The sequence below is a fragment of the Rhamphochromis sp. 'chilingali' genome, assembly GCF_963969265.1.
Source record: "Rhamphochromis sp. 'chilingali' genome assembly, chromosome: 16".
Lineage (NCBI taxonomy): Eukaryota > Metazoa > Chordata > Actinopteri > Cichliformes > Cichlidae > Rhamphochromis > Rhamphochromis sp. 'chilingali'.
The window spans coordinates 15541313-15556417 of NC_137943.1; the positions used below are offsets into that span (position 1 = coordinate 15541313).

Here is a 15105-nt window from a genome sequence, read left to right on the forward strand (position 1 = left end):
GCTCAATTCATGTTATCAACGTCATGAGTTAATCATTTTTAATTCCAAAACATGTTTTCAGATGAGAATCAGCATGGTGAATGCAATCAGGATACATAAAAAAGTAAAGTCTGGGCTTTTTAAATGGTTCAGTGTTATTATAAGGACTTTTCAGGAAGTCCTATCTTCACTTCACAGTGAAAATAAATCTTCAACTTTATTGGGATAGCTGACAGTCTGTAGCTAGTGTAAGGTACTCATGATGAAATATTTGCAGTACCACCCTCCTCTCTACTTTGAAATAACGTGAAAGTCTGTGAAGGAAGTGGCAGCCTGTAAATAACAGCAGCTGTTAATCTGGCAGCTTTAACACCAGCTGGGAACCTAATAAATGTGTCCCCAACAAGTACTGCAGTCATTTAGTGTTTTGGATATAAATTTAAGTAGCAGTTACCTGACTGAAGAGAACATGCTTGTGGCAATACATTTATTGATGTATAAAAATAAATAGATAAATATCAGATATTCTTACACTTTTAATTAAAATATACAAGAATAAAACTATGAATATAAATTGCCCATTATTTTAAAAAAAGAAAAAAAAAAAAAAAAAAAAGCCGGATCAAGAGTTTCTTTAACTTTAATGAGTTTGTGTGATTTCTCTGAGGTAACAGCTTATAGTTGTTGTGTTTTTGTAGTAAAGCTGGGTGATACTTTAAACTGTCACAAATTTTTTTTTTGCTGCTTTAATTTTTCCTCAAACTGCAAAAAGATAAATAAAACATTACATCCTGAACACAGAAACGAGCACAGTGTGACCGACCCATGATTAAGTCAGAAGTCTGTTTGTCTCATATTTAGTCCCGACAGCAGCGTCCCATCACTGAGGCACACTTCATTTTTCTTCAACATTTATATCTTTGTTCAGTGACTCCAGATAAAAAAAAAGTTGATTTGACAGTTCGCATGAAGGCTTCACTTTGTTTAAGCAGAGTCTTTAATCCTCAACGAGGTACTTATGCAGCTCCGATTTCAGGGCTGCGATCTCCAACCTCTCGTCCTCATCTTCCTCCTCGTCATCCTCAGGCAGAGTGTCATCCCCACCGCCTGAAAATGAGCTCTGCCCGATGTACGCCTTAGGACTGGATTCTTGGTGCTGCGGTAAACCTGATAAAAAGATCAGAGGCCCCAGTACATTAAAACATAGCTAATGATTGTCAACGAGGTTCTCAAACTGTGGTGCAGGTGGAAAAGGAAAAATATGAAGTTAAACTAAGTTGAATTTGTATTACATTTCAAGGGGAAAAAAAATATCAAAGTGGCCTGATGCTTATGCACTTATTTTATTGTTGCAGAGTGATGAGTATTAAGAGGTGTACGGGATAAACTGTTTCCACCTCCTGAGGTGTGGAATATCAGAAAAAGTCTGACATCTACTAGTCCAACAGTACCATTTAAGAGTACTCACAGCAGCTCAGATTTTCAGGAACCACCTCTGCCCAGGTGTACTCTGATAGAGAAATGGGCTGACTGATCCAGGACTGCAGCAGCAGCTGGTCTAAGTCCATTCTGTGAGTTGGGTTAGGGTCAAGCAGCCCGTGTAATACATCATCCAGCTCTGAGAGAATACACAGAAAAACTTCAGAATCTGACTGGACAAAATTGTCTCTATAAACTCAAAGGATCATATTTTGTGAAATCACAACCAGCTGCTGTGTACCTGGAGAGAGATGATACGGGGGATTTAGTTTGGCATCCAGGATCTCACCCACGTCACAGAAGGGATTCTCGCTGAAAAGCAACGTATAGAGCAAAACCCCCAGAGACCACATCTCCAGCTCTGGACCCTCATAGCTACAAAAAGAAGCCCACTTATGAGAGAAGCCTACAATTATTAGCAAGTTAATTCAGTGCTGATGGCATATTCTCAAAATTGTATACTCTAGAGCTCAATTCATGAGTTCAATGGGTCATAAATGTAATCTAGGACTGTAAAAATAACTCTTAACTAGACTCTGCATTCAGATTCAATAATTTAAGTGACTTCTTTAAACAGAAGGATGCTATTTAATAAAATACATTAAAAAAAAAAAAGAGGAAAAAGAATTAACAGATAGTGTATACTCACGGATTTCCCTGTAGCACCTCTGGGGAGCAGTACTCAAGGGTGCCACAGAAATGATAAAAGAGCTTCCCAGGAGTCATTATAGCAGCAGAGCCGAAGTCTATCAGTCGAATGTGAAAACATGTGTCAATTATGATGTTCTCATCTTTTATGTCCCTGTGAAGGATGTTCTTGGTCCTCAGATAGAAGACAGCTGCCACAATCTGCGAAGAGACAGACGCTGCATTTTAACAAAGAACAAATCAATACTTCATGTCACATTTATGAGCCCACTCGCCTGACACGGTTGTATTTTTCTGGCTGTGCGTGTACCTGTCTGAATATGTAGCTGGCAAGGGGCTCATCGAGCCTCGGCTGCATGTCTATAAACTCAAAAAGGTCCAAACCATCTCCGTGTTTCTCCATCACCATCTGAAAGTAACTCCCATTCTCAAACACCTCCAGCACCTAGTGACACCAACACAGGTGTATGATGTGAAGCAACACAGTTCACGATTAAAACACATTATTTTGGAAACTTTTGCGACAGGGTCATGTGATGCAAACCGCACGGCGACCTTAACGATGTTATGGTGCGTCACTCGGGTCAGTATGGCGATCTCCTGGCTCACTCGCCCTAACATTGGGTCGTCTACCCAGCAGTCGCTCACTATTCTGGCCTTGCTGATGAACTTCACAATCACCTGTAGGTTTTTAAAGTAGGTCATAAAGTCATCTTCTGCAAAAAACAAAACAAAAAAAACTACATATACAAACAACAACCCCCCCCCCCCCCCACCAAATATTTTTCTTACTTCTTGCCCATCGCAGCGCCTTTCTGCCTTCCAGACAAATCCAAAGGCTCCTTTACCAACAGCTTTGATCGGCTTGTACTCTTCTTCAAACTGTCCATCACAGGCTTTAGACTGCTCGAGGTCCATGGTGGAGCGCAATGCTTCCCCCTGACTGGCCTCACCAATCCTCTTCATGAAGAAACGAGTAAATGATCACCAAGTTACAAACACAACCGCCTCTAATGAAGTTTACATTAAAATATAAATAAGATAAAATCCATGCTTTATTGACCTAGACTTAAGATCATTACAGCCACTGACCTCTCCTAGACTGCCTGCTGTTTGGTCGTGCAGTGATTGATCCGTTTGTGACATCGCCCCCTGCTGGCTAAGTCTGCACATCCACATGCAGAAAATGGAGCTTCCGTCTGGGAGGTTTGTCCCGCACACATCACACAGCACATCTGCACACAAGCAGAGAAAAATACTTGTTGCTTTGCATTTGATTTTTAGGAGGAATCTAAAGTACAGTAAACAGTTTAACACCAACCTATTCTTGTGCCGTCTCTGTGGTATCCACTTCCTTCAAATTGCCCCTCCACTATACATGTGGTTTCTGAGGACTGGTTGTGTCCATACACCTTCTGTTTCTTGGGAGTAGATGTGGCAGGCATATCTGCTAGTGACTGAATCCCAGTATTCACTTGTTCACAGCCCTCTTGGCCCTTTCCTTGATGAATTGCAGAGACAGCTTCCCAGTGAACCTGCTCATCCTTATGCTTTTCAAGTTTTTCAGGTGATTTGTTTCTGGCCTCCACAGCAGCAACGTCCCCAGGCTCACTGGGCTCCGCTTCCTGGTCAGACAGCACCATGCATGGGGAGGGAGTCCGCAGGAGCTCAGCTGTATCGCATGATGCCACAGAGTGTGGGGCGTCATTGTTGCCTCCTCCACCACTGAGCAGCTCTACATTACCGCCCAGGTCTAGCTCCGCTAGGGCCCGGCTAACTAGATCACCATTGCTGTTTAGGTCCAGAAAGATACTGGCTGAGTCCACTGCTTGGGCTGGATCAGAACCACCGTGTTCACAGAAGCCAGAAGAAGACCTAGGAAATTAAATTAGAAAAACCAAAACATTGTTACATGAATACATGAAAAATATATTCATAAAGGAAGGAAACGTCTAAAGCTGAAATAAGGAAAGAAATGAATAAAAGTTTGACAGTGGAATCAAATACTGTATTAAAAACACAGAGAAACACATCCAGGTGTTAGTATAGCAAATGATATGTGAAATGAATGTTTCCAGTTTTCTTTGAAGTCTAACTAAACAAAAAGGAAGCATACTCAATTGAAAAGGCTTATACAATTGAAAAAGGTGCCGACCCACTAAAGACGCCAAAAATATGAATGAGACAGCATTTCTAAGCTACAGGCTGAAACTCGTCTGTTTCTTCCTGCCATTGTGCAATATTTTAAAGTATGATATACGTAACTGCGAGCGCTGACATTCTCATTAGCATCTTTAGATTCTTTGAAGTTTCAACCAGGCACGTCAGAGGCTTTCAGGGCCTCATCTTACCCACATAACTGAAAAATATCTCTCCTCACCGGCTCTCCATTGAGATTACTTCAAAGCTAGATTCCTCAAGCACAGAGGCAGATGAACGGTGATCTTTTCCTACATCAGGAGGTTTGTCGTTAATCTTATCAACAGCATGTTCATTCCCAGCAGGACAGTCTACAGAACAAGAAAAACATTCATTGTACATTGTATTTATAGCGGAGCTCCATTTATGTAAAGAAAACATCAGCAGAGCTACGTCACACCTGGGATATTCTCAGGGGCGGGTTCATCTTTTTTCTGAACTTCACTGCCCGGCTGCTGTTCTCTCTTTTGGTGCGATGGTTCAGTGGGAACAGAGCGGCAGGTGTCGTCATCTGGAAGTTCCACCCAGGTAAATGTCTTGAGGAGTGCCTGAGTAGTATCCACACTGTCTATCTGACTACAGCATGGTGCTACCTGAGCTGCTTCTTCCATCAGCTCTGCAGTGTTATTGGCCCTGAGGAAAGACGGGCTGTTTCAATCCAATTCTTTTCTTTCCATGCCAACACAAGAAAGCTACAGGCAAACTCCAGTGGCAAAATATTTACTGAAAACGTATCTGAAGTCTCTCCTAGGAAATCAAAAATGTATACGCAAAACTGCAATCTATGCTGTGGATGTCTTGTTTTTTGGGGTTGGTGCAAGTGTAAAACACAAAGCACTTCACCTTACAAGCACTGGTAATAGCATATACAAGAACGAATGCCTTAACTCCCAGCTAATTTGTCTCTGCAGTTACATTTTTAGTGAGTGAATAAGTCTTTGCCTGTTTATTTCCCCCACAGGCTGAAGATTTAGGACTTATGCAAGTTTCTATCTGCATGCTGTAAATTGTAAATGCTTAGCTTAAATAAAAGCTCAGTACTGAAATACATATTTTGTATAAAAGGTTGGTAAACAATAATATTCAGTTGGAACAACTTAACGATGCATTACTATTTCTTCAAATTCTAAATAAGAGGCACTATATTAGAAATCTCTACTTTTTTTAAATTTATTTTTTAAATACCAGGCATGCTGTGACATTATTTGTCCAACAGATGGCAAACGAGAGGCCTTTTAACACACTTAACCTAGTAGTTCACAGATGTCGAAAAACTGAGTGTGGTAAAGCCACTGATTTTGTTTATGTATATTTCTGCAATCTGCACATTGTACTGACTTTCATTTTAATGTTTACACCAGGGTTCCTTGTCAGCACTTTATGCTCAGATGTTTGTAAGCTAAAAATAAACTATTGTGTATGTTCAAATATACTGTTGTGATTGAAGAAGTTAAATAAAAATGTCAGTCATCAATTCATGCATCACCTCATGTCATCATAACAGAGGTCTGTCTTCCAGGAAAGAACAGTTTAAAATTAATGTAATATAGTATTGGCCATACTATATGATGTATTGCTTGTCTTTGTTTAATAATACAGAAGACAAAGACCTTAAAAAATAATCGCATATCGCATCGCAATCGCAATATTGGGGCAAAAAAATCGCAATTAGATTATTTTCCATAATCGTTCAGCCCTAGAATCAATCATGACTGTGAAATTTGGGGAAAACATTCCAGTCACAAAAGCTTTACGAGTCCAATTCAGATACAAGTTTTAGGGGGGAAAACAATAACAGCAGAAAGGACAGAAACGATGAGCAGTCACAGCTGATCTAACTGGAGAAAATGTAATTAGTGTTTCAGTGTCTATTGAGTAGTTGGAGACACAGTGAGACCATCAGGCTTGACCAGTGAGTCCTTCCAGATTTACTGCAAAGCACATTAAATATACATGCAGCCTGCGGCTTTAAGGCACCTGATTGTCGCAACAGCAGCTTTTGTCTGTCCAGCATTTCAGAGTACACAAACCCACTCTGTTTAAAGTCTACAGTGAATTTGAATATCTGCTGGCATAAAACCTCCTGTCAGAATTAATCACCATCATATCCAAGGCTACTAAAAGCCTCGGATATGACTTACCAGATAAAATCATTGATACACATTAAAATCACGGAGCCTGTGAGCTGGACGATTTTAATGTGCCCGCGTACTTACGTAACCACACGTGTTGAGGTGACTGCAGGAGGGGAGAGGGCAGACAGAGCGCTGCCCTGTTTATCCAGCATCATGCTGGTGCCAGTGAAGATCCTGCCTCTCCCTGCTGAAGTCCTTTCCAGAGCTGCTCGGTGCACCATGGCCATGTCTCCTGCCACTAGTGAGGATGGGTCTAAAATTGAAATAAGAAACTATTAAGTGATGCACAGTGCAAACAAATAATACTGCATGACAGGTAAAAATAAGTACCTTACATATTCCAACACTCACCATATTTTCCTGATATCCTGGATGCTGCAGGACTTTTAGAGGCCTTTGCATGAGAATCAGAGAAGGATCTGGTCTTTCTGTCCGAGTCCGACATCCACCCATAGAAACCGGGCATCAGGAAAGTGATGTTCTATAGATAACAAAACAGCAATATCTATGAGGATTGGATGGTCCTCAGTCCAAACATCCACGTTCAGTGGTTACATTGGCTGACCTTCCCCAGCAGCTCGTCCTTGCTGTAGCCAAACAGACTGAGGGCCAGGTGGCTGTGGATGCTGATGATAGAACCATCAGTGTGGAGCAGAAGGAGACCGCTGACAGGAGCAAACACCCAAACTGTTCCAGAGTATTCTAGGGCTGGGCTGACAGTGCTGTCCACATTGACGTCTGTGAAAGTCCAAGCGTACGTTCAAAGTGCACAATTAGTTAAAGAAAGCATAAGTGATATATAAAAGCAGATGACATGGGGTGGGGGGGTATTAGTGAATTTATTGCCTTAAAACACAAACATCAGACTTGAGGATACTAAACAACAGGTGTTCACTATAGTGGACACAGACACGGCATGAAAAAGGCCACTAACATTAAAGCTGCCTGAAAGCTGTCAATGCAAGCACCACATCTGATCTGTAAGGGCCATATTAGTACATTTCCAACTTTAAATTGTCCAGGAAAAGCCCCAAAATGTAAAACCTACACCTCTATTGGACTGCAAGAAGTTTAAATGTTAATTGGAGTGTACAGCACAACACAGTGTGTGGGTGCATAACCCACACACCCACTGGGTGCACAACAGTGAGTGTGTTTTTAATCTATTGGTCATAGCTTTGTCCTACAATTTAAGCCAACTACCTGATGAGGATGACATTTCAAGGCTGTCATTGAGGTATATGTAGCCAGTCCCATTAAGCTGGTGTTGGGGTTTCCCACACTGCACCGCCCCTTGAAGTTTAACACACAGCGGGACTGCTGCACCTTCTCTGCTTCTACCACACACTCGCTGAACCCTCAGCATCTGAAAGCAGATAGAAAAAAAATTGTACTACAGAAATATTTAAAAAGGGATATAATTTTCTTCTTATCCATTCTGCCAAAATGTCAGAGCAGCACATTGATAAAAAGGGTCTCGGAAGCAGAGGTTAAAATTCCAAGTTTTCCTTAGCTGAGCAGAACAGTTCAAAAGTGTGCTTACTTTGGGCAGTGCATGACTGCGGAGGGGGATTTGTAAAGAGGGGATTAGCTCCTTCACAAAAACTCCTTTTAACTCCTCGGGATGATGGTATCCATGGAGATGGGCAAATGCCAAATCACAGGTTAGGATTCTGCCCTGAAAGTGACAAATGTACACGTCTATGGCTAGGCATTACTTTACATTTGTAAAAGAATGCTAAATAAGGGTGTACTTACATCTCTTGAGAAGGACAAAAAGGAAGACATCCTTTCTACATTTTCCATCACGAGAAGGAGGTGCTCTTCATTCTGTGATTGTCTGTAGGTGTACACAGACACTGGCATTTCTCCAGATAAAGTCAGGGCATCCACCTGCCAAAACACAAACAAACAAAGAAAAAAAAAAAAAAAAACCCAAAACAAATGAAATGAATAAATCTATGGTGTAGATTAAAGAAATCTGACTCAATGGCTCATGCTGTTTTAAGTAATTTCATACCACTTTTCCAGACGCTGCTACAACAGTCCCATCGACTAGTGGAAAATCCTCTTCCAGTGCTTCTTCCAGGACCTGACTGGTTTTCTTTAAGAGGGAGGGCAGCTTTTTTCCAATGAGCTCTTCAGTTGCGCACTCAAACAGCTTGCAGGCTTGTTCATTTGCTGACAAAACCTGAAATTAAAATAAATAAATAATTAATAAAGTAAGCAATTCATACAGTTGAAATGCTGGTTATCCTGTGCTGCAAAGCAACCTCCCTCCACATTAAGTCAACAACACAGTACCTTTTTAGTTTTATGGTTGACAGTTAGAATGACTTTGTTTGGGTTGAAGGCAGAGGGATACCCCGGCAGGCCAAAGTCACCAGACATTAGCTGACTGAAGAGCATCTCCTCTCTCTCTGACATAGTAGACAAGTGTGGCAAGGAACCAGCTTGAGAAGATGGAAGCAAACTACACATCTGGCGGTTTTTTGTGGCCACAGAAGATCCAATGTCAAAATGATCACCTGTAGGAAAAAGTGGTGTTATAAGCTGATTTAAATACAATTTATTCCCCTTAGTTTAAGAACACAAGCCAATCAAAACCGTCAGTGATGGGGGTGGGGGCGTCATATCAAAACTGACTTGAGATGAATTTATTAGCGCAGCATTTCTGTTGGTTGTAATCAACACTGCTGAAATTTACCTGTCAGGGAAGCCGGATCATAACGACGCTGAAAGGCTAAAAGCCTCTCCTTGTACAGAGGTCTGCGAGTACACGGGTAAGACCTGTTCAGGTCAAAGTCATCTTCCAGGTGACCAGACGAGAAGTCGGGAACCACACAAATAGTTTGTCCTTTAACAACGACGCTTCCCGAAGCCGCAAAACGATTCTCAGTTGACAGCGACATTGTTGCTGTTTTGTAGCTCGCGTTGAGAATAGCTGACTCAAGTATAAATGACAGAGAATTAGTGGTTGTAGCAATTACAGCTTAATATCATAGGCTAACTTTGCAGTTTATGCAACAGGACATGATTTATTGATAATATCTATGCTGCTCAGATACTGCAGCATTCAAGACTCACCTCAGCTCGTTTCCTAGTTGTTAGGCACGGCTGTTTGAGTTAATGCCAGTTGACAAGGTAACGTTACCTGCACTGCGCACTGTGGCTAACTAGCCATTTGCTAACTTGCTACTGCAAGTTAGCAATGAAATTGTTAGCGCTGCTAACAATTTCACTGCTGCACGGTCAGTTCTGATTTGTGTTAAATTACCGACGTTTTAGGCTATACCCGGAGTCGACGTCAGCATCTAAGCAAGTCAGCCTCGGTTAAAAGTACATTTTATTAACGTGATATTATTTCGCTCAATGCAACAATGTCTTTTGTAAACCGCGGGCTTCAAGCGTCAGTGGAGTAGATGATTTCAGGACGTCTTCTGGAGCCAATCAAACGTCCAGCTACGAACCAGGAAAAGTTCATTGGATAATTAACCCGGAACAGCCCGCCTTTGTTACCATGGCAGCACAGTCACGCAAAAATAATTACTGCTGCATTCAAGTGGAGTGTGATTAACCGAAATAAAGGGCTTCACGTAAACGGTCTCTCTCTCTCACACACACACATACATATACACATATAGATATCTCTCTCTCTCTCTCTCTCTCTCTCTCTCTCTCTCTCTCTCTCTCTCTCTCTATGTATATATATATAGAAAGAAGGACTCATCCAGGCTGGAAAAACTGATCAGGAAGGCTAGCTCTGTGGTCGGCATGAAGCTGGACACTCTGGTGACAGTGGTAGAGAAAAGCACACTAAAGAAACTGCTGGACATTATGGACAATGCTGGGCATCCTCTGCACACGGCCATAAACAACCAGAAGAGTCTGTTCAGTGACAGGTTGCTTCTCCCAAAGACAAGAACCAACAGACTTAAAAACTCCTTCGTCCCACACGCCATCAGACTGTTTAACTCCTCTCTGGAGGGGAGAGGGAGGGGAGACAGGAGGACAAAGGAGGGGGGAACAACTAAGCTGTAGTGCCTCTTCACTTCACTGTGCAATTACCTTTTGTGCAATACTTTTTGTTAATAATCAACGGTGCAATAGACTCCGTACTTGAAATGTGCAATTCACTTGTATTTTTATTTTTATTTTATTCCTATTTATTCTATTTATCCCCTTTGTATAATTTATCTATATATGTCTTTGTATTTATATATATATAATATTCTGTAACTCTGTCCGTGCTGTGCTTTTTTGGAAACCGAATTTCCCAGAGGAACCCACCCGAGGGATTAATAAATAAATTATTTATATATATATATACACATACACATATATATATATACACACATACACATACACACATGTTGTTTCCGCGTAATCGCACACAAACACACACAGAATCGAAGAATGGCTTCCCTCCTCTGGAAACAGGAAAATCGCATTAGCATGACAAATAAAATAAAAGAAATAAAATACTGTAAATGAATGAGTAAATTAAAGCTCATGCAATTTCTAGAGGGAAAATATTATCATTATTTTAATATAAAGCGAGAAAATCTAAATTTACGCTAAGGGCAAATAAATACATAAATAACTAAAACAAAACAAACAAAACAGCAGAAGCATGAGAATATTTTGTTTAAATTGCAGTTTATATTCTAAGTAAGGGAACAATATTTGATGTATTCACATTTGTTCAAAAAAACCTAAGGCATCCATAACATCAATAGAAAAATAATTATATACATTTAAAACGTATCACATCAGAATGATTAACTTTTTTTATTTTCATGTATCTGATGAACAACACCAAAGTACATGTCTGAACAAACATAACAAAGATAATCCCATTACATAAAGCTGGCATCTGGGAGAAGTTGGGCAAAAATTCAGCAAGTTCCAGGTGCAGTTACTGCAGGGGTCCATATGGTGTCATTTTTTCATTTTTATTTATTTTTTCTCTTCACTAGCTACATGGCTTTTCGTTTGTTCAATTCACAAGCACCCCCTTAGAATAGACAAATGTTTTAGTCACAACAAAAACAAAGTTGAACAAATCGGACATGATCACTACTGACAGGAAGTCCAGCAGAGAACAAACTGAAAGGGGTCAAAGGGACGCAGTAGGAAAGTACCCTCTGAGGTGCTTTTGCATAAGTGAAACTGACCAAAATAAAAAATAAAAAAAAATATAAAGAGGCAGAAATCTCATTCTGACATAGCTGCTTATTAAGGATATATATTTATATATAACAGTCTGTACAGATGTTTTGAAACATGTTTTTGTTAGAATTAGCTCTCATGGTATTAGCGAAAAATGCTGTGAGCAGAATTTCAGTTCATTCAGTACTGAAACAGTTTATCATGATGACGGACCAGCTCCAGCTGCAACCACGACTGTTCATCCAGTTTGCTGACACCAGGCCCAATTTTTTTTGCACTCCAAAACACATCTAGTACATTTGACTTCTGTAATGCACACATTTTGATACATATCCTCTTTTGCTTTGCAGTTGGTGTACTTACTGAGCTTTATGCGATGCTTATGGGGTAGCATATTCCTCTAAGTTTTTGTTTCACCTACACTGAGAGTAATTTCAACAAACAGTATGTTGAAATTAAATAATGTTTTGCTTCTTCTGAATTTGTGGTTCAGCACCTCCTGCAATGTTTGTAAGAGTGGAAGAAGTTTTCACACTAGCAATTATCTCACTGGATCCTTTGTCTTTGTTTTGTTTACTCCAGTGGCTGGCTACTTTAGCTGTAGCATGCATGCTTTGTCAAGTAGCTCACTTTACGCTAATGAGTACTGGTTGAAGGAGCAAAGCATAACACATTACATAGTCACACAAACACACACACACGCACACACATACATAGTCATACGCACACGCAAGCATCTTGGGCACACCCTGTGGTGCCATGGCTGTGAAAAGTGAGCTTTGATAAGCTTTGGGAGCATAGTTCACTAAAACATGTCCATCCTAATGGTGGTAGTCTCTTTTACTATGTGGACGGTTGCCTAGTATATGATCCACCTCTGAGGCGATGCCTGCTGTCATCTTTGGAATCACCTAAAATGAACATGACATAGGAAAAGTACTTCATGATAACGCAGTGCCTCAAGACCAGCTAATGAAGAGATTACACTGACATGATGTTGTACCTGAATGGCTCCCAGGTTCTCTGTGAGCTGGCTTGGACTGGAGGACCCCAGAAGCACTGAGCTCACTCCCTCGTTCCTCAGGCACCAGGCTGAAGATCAGAGAAAGGAGAAATCTCAGACTTGCAATGAGGTATCAAAGGAGAAAGAACTTCCAAAGACATATATTTGCTTTGACAAATAGACGCTATCTGTTACCTATGGCTAGCTGTGGCAAAGTGCATCCAAGCTTCTCCGCAATATGAGCCAGCTCTTTTAGTTTGGCTTGCTGTTTTCTCCCTTCCTCACTCACGATTTTCTCTCTCAACCACTGGTATGGCTACAGGAGCAGTGAAAGCAGATGTGTTAGATTTACATGCAAAGATAGGCAGATGATTATTCAGTTCTTGTATTGCTGGATTTTTCTGTTGCCTTTGACACAGCTGATCATAGTATCCTGATGTATAACTTCACTTAACATCTCTAGATCAGGTCTGGATTTGTTCCCTTTCTGTCTCTCTCAGTTGCTTCCGCTAATTTTGTGTCCTTAATTAATGAAACTTTATTAATCCTGCAGGAATTTCGTACATTATGTGGTTGACTGCTCCCACACACAAATAAACATTAAACAAATAAAACATTCACTTTATTAAAAAAAGTTCATTAATCATAAATACAAAATATATTAATTAATAATAATTAAAAAATAACATTAAAAAATTAAAAACATCCTGATTGCTATGGAGACCATAAGGTGCTTCTGCACTTTTCTTTTCTCAACCTAACGTGCACCCCTTCCCACCTCCCCTCTGGTATCCTCCTTTGAGTGCTGTGCAGTCTTTTGCTACTTTATCTTGCGGTCTACCCAAGGTTCACTCCTGGGGCCTATCTTTTTTGCCTTGTATATACTTCCACTTGGAAACATCCTGAGTGATTCTGAAGTCTGTTATGCAGATGATAGCTACTTGTACATGCCATTTAAACACCAGAGTGTAACCAAATTATTATCCTTAAGGACCGCATTAATGCTATAAAGAACTGGATGGCAGCAAATGATCTATCTTTAGACTAGAATTAGAATAGAATAATAGAATTCAACTTTATTGTCATTGTACATGCACAGGTACAGGGCAACGAAATGCAGTTTGCATCCATTAAATAATCCACTTTAAATAGACAAAGTGAATTTCACTTCTCATCGATGCCACCTGACAACTTTGTTCTCAGAGTAATTGAGAATCTTGGGCTCATTTCATCTTTAATTCTCCCATCTGTGAGAATTCTGGCTGTTATTTAGTTTTGATAAGCTAAACATGGCTTGTCTCAAATACACTGTCTCACTGTGAAATGGAAATGATCATATCTACTTTTAGTTTGTTTAGTTTGAACTGACATTGTCCCCAATATCAGTTCAAATATGTAGCACCACAGAGGTCAAATTTAACCTGTACCTTCATCGAGGCCCTGGAGGATTCTGGGATACCATTCTCGTACTTTCCTGTGATGATCCCGCAGGCCAAAGGTGACCAAGAGACCACACCCACACCTGCAAGATCACAGTCACAATTAAGCAACAAGCAAATTAGGCAAATTTGATATTCAGAAAAATTTCCTTAAGACCTACCTATCTTATGGTAGAGCTCTGGAAGATGAGTTTCCACTTTTTCCCTCTGGAAGAAATGATACTCTGCCTGTTCACACACTGGTGGGATGAGATTGAACTGCCTGGCCACAGAATACGCTTCCTAAATGTGGAGCGGACAGAATGATGAGGATGGCAGAAAGTGATAAGGTAATGTGTAAGACTGACTCTTTGTATTTAATGACTTTTATCGCTCCGCTGTTCTTTGTATAGCACAAGGAAACTGCACATCTTTCACAGCGCTGACAGCTTCAGCAACAACAACAAAATTTAGACACTTTAGTCACTGAACTCTGTTCACATTTGTTTATACAATGCAAAACATCACATGTGAGGCTGATCATCAGAGTCAGTGGTCAGTCAGTTTCAACACTATATATTTTTTCTTTTTAGCCAAGCACATCCTAACCAGGGTTACTGCAGTAAAACTAAACAAAAAGCTACAACTAAAGTGTGAAGTTAGCAGAAATAAATTATAAACGATAATAGCTGAAACAATGTTATGTACTCACAAAACTATCTAAAAGATTTTCTTTTTTTAAATATAAAGGATATTTTCATAGTTTTAGTCATTGTAAATGGTACATCTCTTTATTTAGACTTCAGCTAATTTAAAAACTACCTTCAATGAGTGATTCATTTAAATTGTAATATCTATTTTGAATGGGAAATTTTTGCCCCTGATAAAACACTCTTTACATTTTTTAATGATTAAGAAAACTGAGGTTACCACAAGATAACACTACGGATTTTTAACGCAATACAAATCAAACCACTCTGGAAATGAACTGAAACAAAACTAAACTGGACATTGAAATTGAAACAAGTAAATAAATTAATTAATGAAATCAAATTTAAATAAAAAAATTATT

At 40.0% G+C, this 15105-nt stretch overlaps 2 protein-coding genes across 5 annotated transcripts in view; both read right to left on the minus strand.

Moving 5' to 3' along the window:
* Nucleotides 1-578: 578 nt before the first annotated feature.
* Nucleotides 579-9877, minus strand: pask (PAS domain containing serine/threonine kinase). 2 transcript variants are annotated; one of them, XM_080906821.1, is made up of 21 exons: nucleotides 9528-9877; nucleotides 9148-9384; nucleotides 8745-8968; nucleotides 8461-8631; nucleotides 8199-8333; nucleotides 7984-8118; nucleotides 7644-7806; nucleotides 7006-7178; nucleotides 6792-6921; nucleotides 6522-6693; nucleotides 4706-4938; nucleotides 4487-4616; nucleotides 3428-3981; nucleotides 3199-3341; nucleotides 2899-3066; nucleotides 2662-2787; nucleotides 2417-2551; nucleotides 2108-2307; nucleotides 1700-1833; nucleotides 1448-1597; nucleotides 579-1146 (listed from the first exon to the last, which is right to left on the minus strand). In XM_080906821.1, exons 2-21 carry the CDS (start codon nucleotides 9350-9352, stop codon nucleotides 977-979), a joined length of 3651 nt encoding a protein of 1216 aa, XP_080762947.1. In that variant the 5' UTR covers nucleotides 9353-9384; nucleotides 9528-9877; the 3' UTR covers nucleotides 579-976. The 2 variants fall into 2 exon arrangements, with proteins under 2 accessions (XP_080762947.1, XP_080762946.1); XM_080906820.1 differs by having other exon boundaries at nucleotides 9148-9877.
* Nucleotides 9878-11187: 1310 nt separating this feature from the next.
* kcnab1b (potassium voltage-gated channel subfamily A regulatory beta subunit 1b) overlaps nucleotides 11188-15105 on the minus strand; it is a 44012-nt gene continuing 40094 nt past the window's right edge. For all 3 annotated transcript variants that reach the window (XM_080907113.1, XM_080907115.1, XM_080907114.1), the window contains exons 11-15: nucleotides 14216-14336; nucleotides 14043-14137; nucleotides 12811-12931; nucleotides 12616-12704; nucleotides 11188-12523 (exon numbers count right to left, since the gene is read on the minus strand). In XM_080907113.1, coding sequence (XP_080763239.1) covers nucleotides 12434-12523; nucleotides 12616-12704; nucleotides 12811-12931; nucleotides 14043-14137; nucleotides 14216-14336 — 516 coding nt within the window. In that variant the 3' untranslated portion in view covers nucleotides 11188-12433. The remainder of the gene's footprint in view (nucleotides 12524-12615; nucleotides 12705-12810; nucleotides 12932-14042; nucleotides 14138-14215; nucleotides 14337-15105) is intronic.